The sequence below is a fragment of the Strix uralensis genome, chromosome 4 (genome assembly GCF_047716275.1).
Source record: "Strix uralensis isolate ZFMK-TIS-50842 chromosome 4, bStrUra1, whole genome shotgun sequence".
NCBI lineage: Eukaryota > Metazoa > Chordata > Aves > Strigiformes > Strigidae > Strix > Strix uralensis.
Window position 1 is genome coordinate 61,295,746 of NC_133975.1, and position 16,152 is coordinate 61,311,897.

The 16,152-nt window shown below is 41.7% G+C and overlaps 1 protein-coding gene across 13 annotated transcripts in view; it reads left to right on the top strand.

Annotated features, from left to right (window-relative positions):
• Positions 1–16,152, top strand: part of EPHA5 (EPH receptor A5) — a 209,778-nt gene that overhangs the window by 30,872 nt on the left and 162,754 nt on the right. For 12 of the 13 annotated variants that reach the window (XM_074866972.1, XM_074866973.1, XM_074866979.1 and 9 more), the window contains exon 3: positions 11,325–11,988. In XM_074866972.1, the coding sequence (XP_074723073.1) occupies positions 11,325–11,988 (664 nt within the window). The remainder of the gene's footprint in view (positions 1–11,324; positions 11,989–16,152) is intronic. The other variant, XM_074866978.1, reaches the window with a different exon arrangement.

Consider the following 16,152-nt stretch of genomic DNA (forward strand, 5'->3'; position numbering starts at 1 on the left):
AAACTGCACAAAACTGAGAGAAGCTTGCATTCTGTGATGGGCCTCCTGTGAAAGTGTCTCTTTTATACACAAGTCCAAGGGAGGTCTTTGCTCATGATTTTCTGACTGGCCCTGGGCTGGTGGGGGAGAAGAATCGCTGAAAGGAAACACCAAAGGCTGGAGCTGCACAGGATGGCAGATCAGAGTGTGTGTGGTGGCCAAACCCAACAGGTCCATCACCACCTGTGATGGACAGACTGTGGCTCTGTGCACTTCTCTTCATTTCCCATTTTAACCTGAATCTTGTGCTGCTGGAGGAAGGGTTGGTTGATGGCAGTCTCTTCTCATAAAGAAACATAGGCCCTTTCCATGTCTCTGTTTTTACCTATTCCTTCTACTCTACTGCTCCAAGTTCTAACCCACCATTAATCCCAGTATACCCTGGATGGAAAATAACAGTAGTATGAGTTTGTAGCTTAATTGAGCAGGCAAAGACCTAACAATAGACCAATTCCTTCCTTTTCTGCTTCAACTTTTTAAAATAGTTTTTACTCTGAGGAAATGTATGTCCTCCAGCATTTCTGTGTTCTTCCCCTCTGTGATTCAAGGACATGGGCCTGGAACCAGACCCTTATAACTTGGTGAGAGGAACATATATGAACCTTTAATATCTATATATTCAATCTCTACTCCCACATGACATAGGCATGTTGGTGCTAGTTTTAAGCCACTTTTCTTAGGTGATGGATACATGTGGCTTGCTATGGGCTAGGCTGCCTGAGCAGATATTTTCTTCTGAAACTTCTCCAGATGCCCCTTGAAGGTTTCAAATGATGGAGGTTTAACTCCTGTGGCCAGTTCTCCCTATGGTTGATCCCCCACCCTGCCACTTAAAATAACTAAGTTATCTTACCTTCTCTTCAAAAGTGTTTAGTTTCAATTCCTGGATATTTTGTTGGTTAGATGAAAAGCAATCTAATAACAGAAATTTTCTCTTCATGTAGGTGTTACAGTATTACCATCAAGTTAACACATGGTTTACCTCTTGGTTAAGTAAATAACTTGAGATTTTTCAGTTCCTTCTGAAAACTTCAACAGCTTTTCTAGACTTCGCATTGTCGCAGCTGGTTGCTGAAGCAGCATTTATTTTTGCATTGCAGGCAGCTCAGTATTTAGCGCATGACTGTATTTGCTTTCCTAGCCGTGACATGCTGACGTTCAGTTGGTTCTTCAGTGGTTGTCAGATGCCCGAAGAGAGTGTGGAGTAGCAGGAGGCGAGGCGAGGAAAAATAGCTGAAGTATGGAACATCTCCAGAAATATATCCATTCTGAGATGGTTAGGATATAGGACAGCCATTGTAAACAAATAAGCACTTCCATGTTTATTCAATTCCAGATTTAAAGAAACATAAAGGTCCAGGTTGCATCTTTGTCTGACAGATTTATGTCCTTATAATTCTGGTGCCATATTTAAATAGTAACATAAGCCTGACGCAGTGGGAATTAAATCCCATAGAATAAAAAGTAACTAGAAGTTTCATTATGTTGTGGAATAAGCATAACAAGCAATCCACATGTATAATTTATTACCTATAGTGGGTAAGTACTTAACAACAGTCATAATAAACTCATTCTGTTCATTCACTTTTAGATCTTAGCATACTGATTCAGACCTTAACTGAAAGTGAATATACAATCAATGTGAGGCTTTTTATGCTGGTTTAATAATGTAGGCCTGTGAGGATCTTTAATTAAATAATTATTCTTTGTTCAGTCAGGATAGATTGCTTCACTATAGGGATTGCAGGAGAACATGCAAAATCCGTCCCAAACTGATCATGTTTTAGCTGCTTACTGTAATCCTATGTAAGTGATAGTCTTTGTCACACAAAGCAACAAGAGCAACTGAAAACCAGGAAAAAAATGTAGTCAGATATTAAAAATGCAATGCCTAATTCTGAGGTGATCAAAGAAAAGCATGCCAAGACCCAATTTGGTGGTGCTGTGAATAAAGTTACAGCTGTCTGTCAAATGGGAAAACTTAGTTTTCTACAGGGTTCAGCTTCAACAGCTTGCTTTGGTTTTGGTGACAGCTGTAAGGTGGTCAGAGCTTCTACGGAATCAGAAAATCTGGGTTTTGGTTTTCTTACTGGTAACCTCATGTATTCAAGAGGTGACAAATGGAGCTGTTAAAAGGTGCAATAAATTGCATGGTGTATGTGCCTGCTGTGCACACCAGTTCGCATAAGAGAGTCTGCACAGGCAGAGCAGCCTTCTCATTTCTCTGAGTGTACTAGAAAGGTAAAAAATCTGTTTGGCATGGGGGCTGCTGCTTGTAGCATCGCACAAAGCTGACTTCAGATGGCCCCTGCTGCCACGGCATGTCATTAATGCAGTTCACAGCCACTGGACAGAGAGGACTTCAGTCTTTATTAGGGGAATATAATCATTTAAGCCTGAATAAGCTCCAAAGCGCTAATGTGGCTGTTTGGCCAACAGAAATGAGATGTAAATTTGTGCTGAATAGCCACTGATTACAGAAAGATGATTAATGCAAGATTTAAAATTGATTTATGGATGCAGTTGTCAAGGCCTGAGACATGAATGTAATATTATCTCTATGAAAAGCTTTGGGTAGATTAGAGACCAGGGAGCAGGGGCAAAATAATGCATTTGCTGGAGGGGCTGATATGGTGTATGGGCCATCAATAATCTTATCAAATTTGGTACATGCCTGGGAGATTAGGCTTTGCCAGTGCAGCACATGGGTAATTGTATCACTTTGCCTGAAATACTAGGAAACTGAGAAGTTTAATCTGTTCTAATTTTATTAAATGCACTTTTTGATCAAGTGTTTTTTTTCCTTTTACTGGAAACTTAAAAAATGTTGCCACTTTCATGAAATTATAGATAGCCAATGACAAGGATAAAGATTAAGGATTTAGTTTAGTTTTTGCAAATTTTCACTGTTGTGTGCATTAAAAATAAGACAAATGCTTTGTGTTCTTCCAATTGTAGTGAACAGTTAGAAGCCCCAAATAAACTGATTGATTTAAGTATTAGAACAATGTTAAAGTAACAAGGAAAACTTCCTTTCTTGCTGCTTTTGAAAATTGTTCTGTGACTCTCTTGGTATCATCAGATGATGAGTAACATGAACAATATCCCAAAAGCGTTGAAAATCCAGGCAGTTGGTTATACACCTAAAATGTATGTCATACTGTGAGTCCTTCTGAAAATCTGGCCCTGTTGGTCTTCCAGTGTTAAACTGTGTGGTGTCAACACTGTTTGTTATGGCATTTGTTAATGTAACACCCATTGCAGAACAATTTCAACAGTGAAAAATGATTTAATGGTATTGTGTTTCTTCATTGCTTCTTTCATGCTCATCTCTCTTACCCTCAATTGCTGGACTGCGGTTTGAAATGGATGTTTTAATTCAGATGTACAGAGAATTTCAAACCTTGAAAAAAAACAAAAAAGAAATAGAATTGGAGGTGGGGAGGCAGGGTTTGCAAATAACACATTGCTTTGTTCTGGTAAGGGGTCAGAGCAGTCTCTGATTAGGCATGCTGGAGATGGGCTGATGCTCCTTTTCATTTCAGTTGCACTAACCTCCAGCTGGGTACTCCTTCCATTTGGATTCTGGTCCTGACATCTTTCATTGATCACGCAAATGATCAAAGTCTGAGCAAAACTTCTGTCCCATTTTCATCTTTTTCTATTGCATCTTGGTGTGCAGCACTGAAAAGTCTAGGTGACTTTGTCCTGATGTTTCTTCAGTTTTTCAACAGCTTGAGTTGTGCAGGTCTCTGAACAGACAATATATTTCATTGTAAGCATGTACTACAAATAATTTTCAAGGTTTTAATTGCTCTTCTTTCTAACAGGCTTGCTTGGGTGACACTTAGTTTAGCAAATTGCTGCTCGTGTTTTGAGATGCTATCTCAGCTTTCCAGAAATCTGCTTTGTTTCTTGTCACTAGTGCAGAGCAATCCAGGAATTGTCAGAACTTTTGCATTATGTTGCACCAAGGCAGTTTTGCTGAGATGTTTCCTGCACAGCCTGTTGCAGAAATAGAAGGTGTGGCAGCAAACTTTACATGCATATTACAAATATAAAAGAATATCGAAGAATTGTTCAAGTAGCAAATTCAAATGTTTAAAGAATAGGAACTGATGATTATGAAGTTCTCCAGGTAACTTTAAGTGACTCTAATATGTCTTCACATCTAGCACTTCTTGAGAGGAGCAGTCATGCTTTGTCTCACAGTTTCAGCATGGATCTTTCCTGTTTGGTGTTTTTCCTCAGCTCTGAGCAGTGTGACGGTGTGAGAACCTTACTTGGCATTACTCTGTGAAGGATGATTTCTAGCAGTCCTGACTGTCCACGGGACTTTGAAAGTTTGACCTGAGTGGAATTAAAAAAGATCCAAACCACTGTAAGATACGGAAGTATCCACCAGATGCTTAAGTTCTCACTTCTAAAAATTGCATTTGCTGCTGATAAATTGTTCTGAGTATTGGACTTTTTCAGTGACTTTTTAAGTCTGCTTTCTGCTAGGCAGGTATCACATGTGGGATAGCAGGGAATATGTGAACGTTTGGTTCATATAAAGATGGAAGAAAATAATGTTCACTAGTCAGATGTGGCATGTCTTAAAAAGCTGCTTTAAACTTCCAGTTCATACCTCTTTGCAATTTACTTCCCCTACTTATGTATTAGTTTATGAAAAATGATCCTCAGCTTCTGGCTGGGAAACTTCCTGTAATGAGTGAGGAAACTCGTATTTACTTCAGGTAATTAACTTCAGGATATTCTGAGGCTGTGTTAACTGGCCTATGCAGCTTAGTAGCCAGAGTAAAGTGGCGTTGTAAAAAACAGCAGGAAACTGCAATCGAGTAGTAAAGTGAGAAGTGTAGCCCAAAAGTTGTGGTATTCTTATTTGGTTTTATTTATTTTCCTAGTTGGACAAATTGAGGGGAATGTGCCAAACCACCAGAAAACGTTAAGTTCCTTCTTTGGAAACTCAGCTTTTTTAATTAAATTCATTAGACCAGATTTCTGCCTGAGTAGGGAGATTAATCAGATCCTCTCTATCCTCTGTGTCTGTTATCCATTATGTTTTTTGCTTGACTAGTAACTGCTGTCAGCAGGAATGTATGTCTGTATGTATAAATGTCTTGGTTGTAAAATCACCATCCAAATGAGGCTTGAGTCTTGGGTGGGGCAAGTATCAGATGTATGGAAATGGTAAGATCCCTGGCAGTTGCAACTGCTTCTAGTATTTAAAGGTTGTAGTAAACACTGGGCCGAATATTGTTTGTTTTGAACTCGCTGCAGTTTCCTTTTGACATTGGCTCCTGTCCTTTAAATAAGCTCCAAAACCCCCAAAACAGGCTGAGGCTGTGTAGGAATCTCATCACCTTTTGAATTATAAAAGTGGATGTTGGTATTGGAAAAGAAAAGTTTGTCTGTACAAGTAATAAGGGTGGTGGTGGTGTTTTGGTAGCCAATTTAAAAAAGTGTGTTTGAGGTTGACAGAACTAGTTTGGGTTACTCTAGAAAAGTTTTCATAATAATTGCTTTTTTTCCCTGCCCTCTACTTTGTTTATGTTCAGGAAGAGAAGATGGTAAACACATGGTTTGGGAGGCTGTCAAAATCACTGGTTTCCCTTTTAATGAAATTTTTTTTTTTTTTGTCCCCTCCCCTCCTTTCTTAACTTGATCCAAGTACATGACTTGCTTTGGTTTCCTGATTATTTTTTATTTCAAATTTGTGATTTACTGGAAAAAGTTACATGGCTGTGGTTGGTGTTCTTCCACTGTCTGGTGGGTGCAGGGCAGGAGGGGGGATGCAGGGGGCTGTCCCAGTGAGCAAACATCCTGCCCTGAAGCAGAATTTGAACTTAAAGTCTGAGTTGTCACACTGACACAAATGCTTAAAAATTGTTGCCTAAGAGACAGAATCCAGTGACCTGGCAGTGGTGGAGGAGAGCTGGGCAAAGCTGTTTTGCCTTCCGTTCTGTCTGGATGTGGCAGGTAGTAGACACCATTTATCCAGTAGGTCTTGAGCTGCTTGCCTTGTGTCCGCTCTGCTCCTGCCACTGCTCCTCCATTGGGCAGAGCAGACTTGCAGCATTGTGTCAGGTTACTGCATTTTTTCTTCTGCTTGAGAGTGGTTTGGATTGTTGTCCCTTGCTGCTAGAGGGGACTAGACTTCCCATGTGGAAATGGAGCCATCAGGTGCTGGTAGACTCTGCCATGATCAGTAGATCACATAGGTTATACGTATATGTCTTGCCCATGCCAGTGTTAGAAATAGAACTGTTTTGCTCCTGCCAATCCTGAGATCAGCATCACTTTAGAGGGGGCTGCAAATAAGGTACTTAAAGACTTTTGGGTACTTTCTATTTTGTGTTCTTGTTCTTTGAGCAGGAAAGACCCTTTTAATGAAGACTGAAACACCCCCAGCAAAAGCAAAGATTCTCCTTTAATCATATGGCTCCAGAGCCAAAAATCTGAGCAATGCCGTGCATTGCAGGGTGTGTTGATAAATCTGGCAATATTGGTGGCAGGCTTTGAAGTAGTTGAATTTTGGGACGGGCATGTCCTGTAAGTGGTGTTTTGCAACAGGGAAGATGGTGACACAGTCAGCCTTATTTTACAGCAAGCACAGCCCTGCAAAACCTTCTGCAGTGCAGAAAAAGATGCGTAGTGCTCTGCCTGGCTTTCACTAGAGATTTAGCCTTACGTGACCTCACTGAAGTCATTGAAACTGCGCAGAGGAGAGCCTGCTTCTTATTTGCTTTGACTTTGTAGTATGATAGCAGGTGGAAAGCTGGCAGGCAGAAGAAAGAAAGAAAAAAAAAAAAAAACAAAACCGAAAAACAAAACACCCAAGTGTTTGGGTTTTGTGATGGGAGGAGAGCACAAAGGGAGGGAAGGAGCAGGTTGTGAGATTAAGTTGAGTAGCAGGAGGGAATGTGTGTGGGAGCTGAGCTGGAGGCTATTGATTGACAGCCAGGTCTTAACATCAGCTGCATAAAAGGAAATCGAAGAGACTGCCCAAATATTACCAGGATGAAAGGCAGGATAAATAGCACAGAGATGAATGCCGGGCTGGTCTGCCCTTCTGGAAGGGCGGCAGGTCTCTGCTTTTAACTTGGCATAGGAATTGCATAGCCCCATGCTGCGCGCTCCTCTGCACCAGTGTGTGCTTGTGTGCTGAGTTTGACAGCAGGATTTTGGGGTAAAATTACACTCCTCTGTCTGTGGGCAAAGCATGTGAAGTATCTCAGATGCTTCCATACATTCAAAGCCTGGATCTGAGATCTGTGCCAGACTTGCCTTTCTCCAAAAGAAAAAAAGGTGAAAATACCTAAATCCTTTTCTGATTTTACATCTCTGTGCCAGCAGATACCTGAATTAACATGCATATCTTGCAGAGCTCAAAGTGGTGGGGTGGGAAATTAAATGGGAGAGGATGAGGCTTCTTGTACCCAGGGAGTCTGTGAAATAAGGAGTGGGAACAGAGGCAGGTTGCACAGTCCTTGGAGAGAGAGAGTCCTGCTGGGCAGGTTCCAGGTAAGTCTTAGGAGCCCCCTTGCTTAATGCTTTTAAGCCCCCTTTCCCTCTTAAGACTCCTAGGATTTTGCTAAATGCCTTGTTTCTCTTTCAGCAGTGGTAGGATGTGTGGAATTAAGAAAGAGGCTTGAAGCTTCCACACCATCTTTAATGGCTGCTAAAGAGTGAGTCAGTTACTGAAGACCAGTAACAAAAATTCTCCTTGCAAAAAACTCCCCAAACCAAATAAACAAAAGCTCTGAAATTTCCTCCCCCCCCGCCCCCCGTCAGTATTTGGTTTTGGGGCAGCAGCCTTTCACTGTGCTGTGATAGCAAATTGCAGTCCTGGAATCCCAGAGATTAGAAACAAGCCTGAGTAGCAGACAGCTGGTGAATGTGTTTTAAAATTGTCTGTTTAACCCAAGGCTGCTCCACTGAATGCTTTTCTAGCTCTTATATTTTTAGTTAGATGTGTGATATCTTTGGCCTTTCTATAGGCAGACAGCCTGCATGAATTGCATGTTTCCTATTGATGGAGCAGAGTGCAGTCTTTAGCGTCTGTTAACTCACCAGCAGTAGTGTACTGGAAATTTCTGATTCAGAAATAGGTCTTCTATAAATGATTGAACATCAGGCCGTTGAAATGCATTTGTGTTTTTCTTCTTAGCGCTATTAAAGACAGAGAAAACATTTAGCACCAAATTAATGGTTGCATTTTTGTTTTAATCCTGCAGATGGGGTTGATTTATATCTCAAAAATATGTGCTGCAGAGAGAAATTATAATATTACACAATTTTTCAGTTGTACTTAATTTTTTTTTTAATGCCAATATTTTCAGCTAGATGCTGTCTCTTTAATGTGGTGAGTTTTCTTTTTCAGTAACCATAAGGTGCTGCATTTCATCCTCTAGTTTGTATTCCGTTGTTGGTTGAAATCCTTGTCTGAGGTCTAGAGTGCCTGGGAAGCTGGGACCAGGCAGAAGGTGCAGGAGCTCTTACCCCCATCCCCTGCTCGTGGAGGGATGTAAAAGTGGAAGGGTGGCAGGCTGCCTGCAGTCCCTGGGGGGAGGCAGACCCCGCTGAAGAGAAAGAAATGGTACACTCCTACATGCAGATAGGAGAGAAGATGGGATTAAATGACAGAGCAGAGATTTTGCACAGTAGTGGCCGGTTTGATAAAATCTGGTTGCTTTTTCCTTGAGGATTATACAGAGATAAGCAGCTTTAGCTCATTAGCACCTCCCTTTCCTCTTGCTCTCTGATGGCTTTAGGTTTGATGGCAGGTGGTGATGGCAGGACTTGCTGTGATCCGGGGTGCAGTGCTTGGAAGTGCAGCACATCCTGAAGCCTGAGATGTTAGGTCATGTGCCATTTCTTGCAGCTGAGATTAGACTCTAGCTCAGTTGATGTATTTATGCTTGGACCTTCCTCTTCATGGTGTTTAGTGCTCTCAGTGGATGAAAGCAATCATTGGAATCAATGGATTTAGTTTTTGAAAAAAATGAGCTTTCTTATACTCTCACTAACACAACTCCTGGAGCAGCAATGGAAATGAGCTTAACTTCATAACTCTGGAGAGCATGATGGTCGGGTCTTTGAAAATTGATCTGGCAAGTATTGAAAAAGAGAAGTGATGTGTTTTTATATGCCTTCAAGTTAGGTCACTAATGATATTACAGCAACATCACAGTCATTGCCAACGTCAGTTCTCTGAAAGAAATACACATTAGATGCTCCCTAAATGTTGTACAGAGTTACACTTGTACCTTGTGGTCATCCATACACATCCCCACTTGCTGAAACTGGTCTGAGCAATCTCCAGCCCTCAAATGCATTTCACCACCTCCTGCTGGAGGTTAACACTTCTCTTTATCTGCTGGTTGATGCGTGTAATTGTTCAAGAGATCCTCTGACCTTCAGCCAGAAAAAGCAAAGGTTTAACGTCATTAAGATCTTTCCTGGGCTATATTGGGATGTGCTTACCTGTCTCTCAGGCTGATTTGGCAGGGACCTCTGCCTGGTTCAGGGGAAGTGGAGGGATACCCTCTCTTTTCATCAAATAGAGAATCACCACTGTGATAAAAATAAGACTTTGCATTTGTATAATGTAATGTTAAATGAATCCACGTGGAAGCATGGATGTACATCATGTTTAGCACTTAAATTAACCACAGTAGTTGAAGAATGGTGTTTTTCTGCTTTTTAATTTCATGTAGCTAAACCCACCCTATTTATTGGAATGTAAAGAAAAAGAAACTAGGTGCAGATTTGTGCTATCTTGCATACTTCTCCTGTGTGTTTTCTCAATGGCTCTGCTCTTCATAACTGTTAATTGCCTCTCCTCAAAGTTAGGCATAAATGCTGCACAGATCTGCCTAGCTTTTACTGCAGGCATACCTCCAGCTTACTCTGTGGCACTACCAGGAAGGGGGAATTGACAAGTACATGTTAACCACGGTAGGGTCATGGCCTCTTTAACCCCAGGGACACAAAAAGGGTTTAGAAATGAAAATACTGCTTAGCATGACAAAAATGTCTTCAGGTTATGTTCCTCACTCGGAAGACTGTGGTGGTACGTGTGAACCTCGCGCATCGCAGCGGTCATGTCTTGCTGAAATTGAAGAAGTCCCCATTTTCACATCCCAGGTCAGGGAGGAAAGGAAATGCTTTTCTGCTGGTGGCATTTATAACTTATTTTGGACTGTAGCATCAGGTTATGTTTTCATGCCACTTGCTGCCATTTTAATTTAAAATTTAAGAACAGCATTTCCTCTGAAAAAACTTCATCGTTATGTTGGCTCTGAGGGTGTTCCCTGTCAGCTCTGCAATAATGACATCTGGGTTGAGAAGGCTCTCAACTTCATCTCAGGCTGTATTTCCAATGAAAAAAACCCTGACCTTTGGCCTTAGATATGCAGCTTGGAATATAGCTATTGCCTTGTACCGGAGCACCTTTAATTTATGCTCTGTGCGTTTGCTTTGTGCTGTGTCTGCAGCCGTGACTAGATGCAGGCAGCAATGCTGAGCAGAGGATGGAAGAGGCTTTGGGAATTAAGCCCTTGCAGATGAGCAAGTGTGTGGCCAAAATGAAATGAAGAAACAGTTACTACAATTACCACAAACAGCTGTGAGAAGTTATCTGGAGCACTGCTTAAAAACCTGTGTAGCACACAAACAGTTTGAGATTTGCGGATCCCTGTAACCTTTATTGGAAGTAATCTTCTCTTTGCATGAGCAGGAATTCCTCTGACTAGCATGCTTGGGGAGAGCAAAGGCCCATTTATTTCATATATCACTACTGATTTTCTGGCAGGCTGTTTGGTGGGGGAGAATAGCTTGGAGAAATGTGGTTGTCCTTATTGTGGTGGGCAGTGATTTGAGGAGGTAGTAGAAAGGAGCCTGGGGGAGTGGGGACAGATGGACTGTAAATAGCTTTTTTTCTCCTGTGTGGATGAATTGGAAAAGGTCAGCTCATGCCCCCATCTGCTTTTGTTCCCTAACAAAGTACTAGTGGACAAACCCAGCAGTGTGTTTTCCCACTTCTGAAATGTCTGAAACAAAAGGTTTTAATTAGCATCCTTTTGTATTTCTAAATGTCCTTTTATCTGACTTTAACAGGAATGTATCAAGCCTCTGATATGGAAAACTTTGACAGTTAAAACATCTTTTTCCCCTAAAAGTCCTCATGAAACTCTGAAGCCTAAGGTGCTCTTAGATGGGGAAACTAAGATTTTGCGGGAGCTGTAACTCTTAAAGTAATACTTTTCCTTTTTATACAGTGGGAAGAGATTGGTGAGGTGGATGAAAACTATGCTCCGATACACACATACCAAGTATGCAAGGTAATGGAACAGAATCAGAACAACTGGCTTCTGACCAGCTGGATCTCTAATGAAGGGGCATCCCGCATCTTCATTGAGCTCAAATTCACCCTGAGGGACTGTAACAGCCTTCCAGGAGGACTTGGAACTTGCAAAGAGACTTTTAACATGTATTACTTCGAATCAGATGATGAAGATGGGAGGAACATCAAAGAAAACCAATACATTAAGATCGATACCATCGCTGCTGATGAAAGCTTCACAGAGTTAGACCTTGGCGACAGAGTTATGAAGCTAAACACAGAGGTGAGAGATGTTGGGCCCCTAACAAAAAAGGGATTTTACCTTGCTTTCCAGGACGTGGGTGCCTGTATTGCCTTGGTCTCTGTGCGTGTGTACTACAAGAAATGCCCATCGGTGATCCGCAACCTGGCGCGCTTTCCTGACACCATCACAGGAGCGGATTCCTCGCAGCTGCTAGAGGTGTCAGGCATCTGCATCAACCACTCTGTGACCGACGAGGCACCGAAGATGCACTGCAGTGCTGAGGGGGAATGGCTGGTGCCCATCGGGAAGTGCTTGTGCAAGGCAGGGTATGAGGAGAAGAACAACACCTGCCAAGGTAAGAGTTTGCAGGAAGGGTGCTGTGCTGAGGCTGCCAAGATGATGTGCAGTCTTGGCTTTCTTTTCTTCCATGTCCTTCATAACAGGTTGAATTGACAATGGTAGGTTGGGTTCTTACTTCCATTAAGGTCCTTTGGATGACTGTGACAGCTTGGAGAGAGGCCTTGGCTGGGTGTAGTGGAACTTGACAGCTACGTACAGGTCCTTCTGGTGCTTACAGGGCAGAGCACAAGGAGAATCTAGCATGCCACTATTATCTTTGGAGCACTGTTCTGTTGGGTCCATGAGATGATTGCAATCTTATCTGCTACTTAAAACTTAACATTAGTTTTCCTCAGTATCAGAGTTTTCTTATGAATTTTAGAAGCTTGGTTTCTTTTTTCTGGACTGTACCAGGGAATGTTTGAAGTTAATCTCCCTATGCAAAATGCTTTTTGCTTCTGTATTTAAAGGAGTATGTTTTTCTCTCTTTATCACTCTATGGAGGGGGTGGGAATTTGATGTGGTGTGAGTTGATTGATTTTCATCTCTGGTAAATAGTTTAACACAAAGCTGCTCAGCTGTTCAGAGTTAAACCTAAAGCCCCACTGATAAAAATGCTTCCATATGCGCTGAAGTTTTCACACAAGTATCTGATCAGCATAGGCCTCCTGAATCATTAGGGGCCTTGTGCAAGTATCTGAAGCTTAAGACCTAAAAAAGAATACCTCAAAAGACCTGCAACATACTCGTAGGAGTGTATAATCTCATTTTATGGTTTGTTGTATTATATACTTGTTCATAAAATTTCCCCTTCCGTTGTAAATACGTAACAGGTAACTTAAAGCCAATTTGTACATCGAAGGGGAAAGAAAAAAAGATTTCAATGCAATTTGCTTTTTGCAAAATTTATTATATGTTATCATCAGTCCTGTCTTAATTGCCTTGTACTTGCAGCCATTTAGTAATAGATAAACTGTGGGGTAGGCAGAGGGATTCTGCTCCAACCGAAGCTGGTGTTGCATTTTCTCTTCACCTCACTCCAGGCACTTGTTATTTGGTGTTTGTAGTGTGGTGCAAAGGATAGATCAGTGCATATCCAAAGCAAACTGTGGCCTTGATCCTTTAGTCCTCAGTCACACACTGTGCCCCTGAAGAGTACATAGTTCAAGTCTCTTCAACAGTTGACTTGGAGAGAAAATGTAGTTATGTTTGTATTTGGAGAAACTTCTAGTAAACAGAACATGGAGTATGCTTTTTGACCAGAATAGTCTTCTTTTGCTGTAGATGTAATCAATACAGCAAAATCTGACTTGGTTTTACTTCTCCTGTGCTAATAAAGATACTTCTCCCATTTAGAGGGGAGGAAGAGTTGGATTTGATGTTTGATACTGCACAAAGGAGCTAAAATCAACATTAGCCCAAGCTGAGGAAATGTAGACTGTCACAGATGAGGGGTGTGGGTCAGAGAGATCAGCAAGGATCTGCTTCATTATGTCTAAAAGTACCATATCCCAAAATAACATGCCCTGGTTGGGTGCTATGTCTAGATGCTGACTTCAGTCACTGTAAGAATTTTTGGAAGAAAGGGATACATCCATTGGTCACTTTTCAAATCCTGCCCTCCCGTGCTGCATGAGCAGCATGGGATATCTCAAAGCACTCTTAAAGATCTCAAAACCAAACAGAAACCAAAACACCAAAAAAAAACCCCACCCCAAACCAAAAAACTGAAGTGGTTTAAACTAGAAACCTGAGACTATCTTTGAAGAGCCTACTGTGCCTGTAGAGTAGTTGGACCTCTGGTAGTGCTGAGATAGCAATCTGGGGTGTGCTTTCAGAAGACCTTAGTGATTTGAGGCTCTCCTTTCCATTTTGGGGTGTGAGTTGGTTTTTTAAATATATTTTTCTTAGTCAATTGAGAGGACAGCGTCTGGCCCCACAACTTATGACTGTGTTGACTAGGACTGTGATCCTGTTTTGGAAGCATGAAGATGCTTTGTGGTGGTGTACCCTTGCCCTTCTGCCACAAGGCATACCCACATAAACTACTCCCATACTTCACCTACAGCCTGCACCCTTGGCAGGAGTTTATCACTACTTACTCTAGAGCTGTTAAAGCCATAATTCTTGTTTGTAGAAAGCCCTAAATTCCATCACCAAATCAACGGGACGTTGGGATCTGAGTGCTGATGGCAAAGTCTGTTTGAGGGCCCCATTTGGATGTCCTGTGCTTGGCCTGGGTCATCGTGCCAAGCTTCGAGATGCTCAGTTGATAGATGTTCAGCCTTAGGCCATTCAGGAGGTCTGCATTAAGTATGCATGGATGGTTTGGATATTGTTATATTCACAAGGATGAGATTTTTTTTCTAGGACAGTAAAGTTAAACTTTGCAGCCTGTAAGCGGAATAAGTAACACCAGGAAAGGTCCTATGTGCTTGTAGATGCTGCTTTTTTTTTTTCCCCCCCAGATCCTGACAGGTGTTTAGGAAATGCACTCTGTGCTCCTGGCTGACATAATGATGGTCTTGGCAGTCTGCAAAGTAGCTTTGACAAACACTTAAATAACTTCTGACCTTTGGTTTGCAAATCACTTGAGTGCATCTTGCAAGTGGTCCCCCTGCTTGCTTTCACTTAAGCATAAGTAGGTTATTAGTGACCATGCTTTGGGAAGCATTTTCAACCCAGAAGAGCCAGGCTTTGTTTATTAAAATTTTTCCTGCAATGATGACATTTTCCAAGCTCTAGTGTCACGTCTGGACTGAGCAGACTACACTTTCTTATTAGAGGTGATGTAAATCCCAGTCACTCTCACAAACATATGGGAACTATTGAAATCCCTTCTGCCTACAAATCATTAATTGGCAACGATGTTCTGAATTCATCATCTTGTCAGCAGGGTTCCTGCTTGAAGAAGGCACTGGCAGTAACAGCTGAGCAATTTCTCTCACCTGGGACACTGAGGCTGTAAATATGACATGGTCTAATCTCCTTATATAATGTGCTTGCTCTCTCAATTAATATAGGCAGCTAGGTAGCAGTTACTGTAAAGAACTCATACTACTTGGATTTTTACACCTCCTTTGGCAACATGGCCCATTTATCAGCAACTGCTATGGGACAGCTAGAGGTAAATTGTGACTGTTTTGGGACATGTTTATAAAGGACCAGTGTTAAGGTTCATTATTCACAAGAATAAATTGCTGTACTAGTTAATAAGAGAAATGAAAGCAGTTGCTCTGTGAATTTCTACGCTGGTTTCCAGAGCAGTGATTTGGTGCCACTAAAGGACGGATGGTTATTGGCTTTGTCACGGTTCAGCTGGTGCTGTCTGAACGGGTCCTTGAGGAAAATGCCCAGTTTCAAGTCCGTTTGGCCAATTTCAAGTCTCCTAATGGTGGCGTCCTCCTTAGCAGGCAGTACTCAACCAAAGTTGAGGGCCAGATCCTAAAATGCTGTAAAACTTGGTGTAGCACCATTAAAGTCTCTGTCTTTACCCATTTAGGGGTTTGGCCGAACAATTTCTTATCTGCACCAGTCTGTGCTTTCCTTCTTCCTGCATAGGTGAGTTTCATTGTAACTTCAATTTTAGTTGCTTACTGTATACAGCAGGGCTCATCATTGGGTTTGCGTAGAAAATGAATAAAGTCATTGTGAAAAGGGCACCTTCTGGCACTTCTCTTTGTATTCATCCTCACCTTTAGCCCAATATGTTCTCAGTGAGAAGCAAGATGTGCTTATTTTTATGTCTTCAAAGGCTCTGGAGCCCATGCTACTGAAAGGGAGGGGATGTTGACATGTGAAGCTAATGATACGCAAATACACTTGCAGTGGTGACTTGCTAGTGACCAGGGGGCTGCAGGGTGGTAACTGCGGGTGTAATTGATTTGCAGAGCCTGATTTTTTTTTTCAGCTACTTTTAGAGCTGAATCATAAATTAATTAAATATTTGAGTTTAAAAAAGAGAAAATAAAAACTGCACTGAATGAGAGCCAAGCTGAAAAGGCGAGTAATGAGTTCAGTAGGTCGCAAGGCTCACCTCTACAAGAATCTATGCATGTGGCTACCTGAAGAGACATCAAAAGCAGTACAGCTGGTTTTAGCCAGCTATGAGGTATGGACAAGATTACAGATGTTAGAGGTGGACAAAATAATGGAGGAAAACTCAGTGAAATCTTTCTTC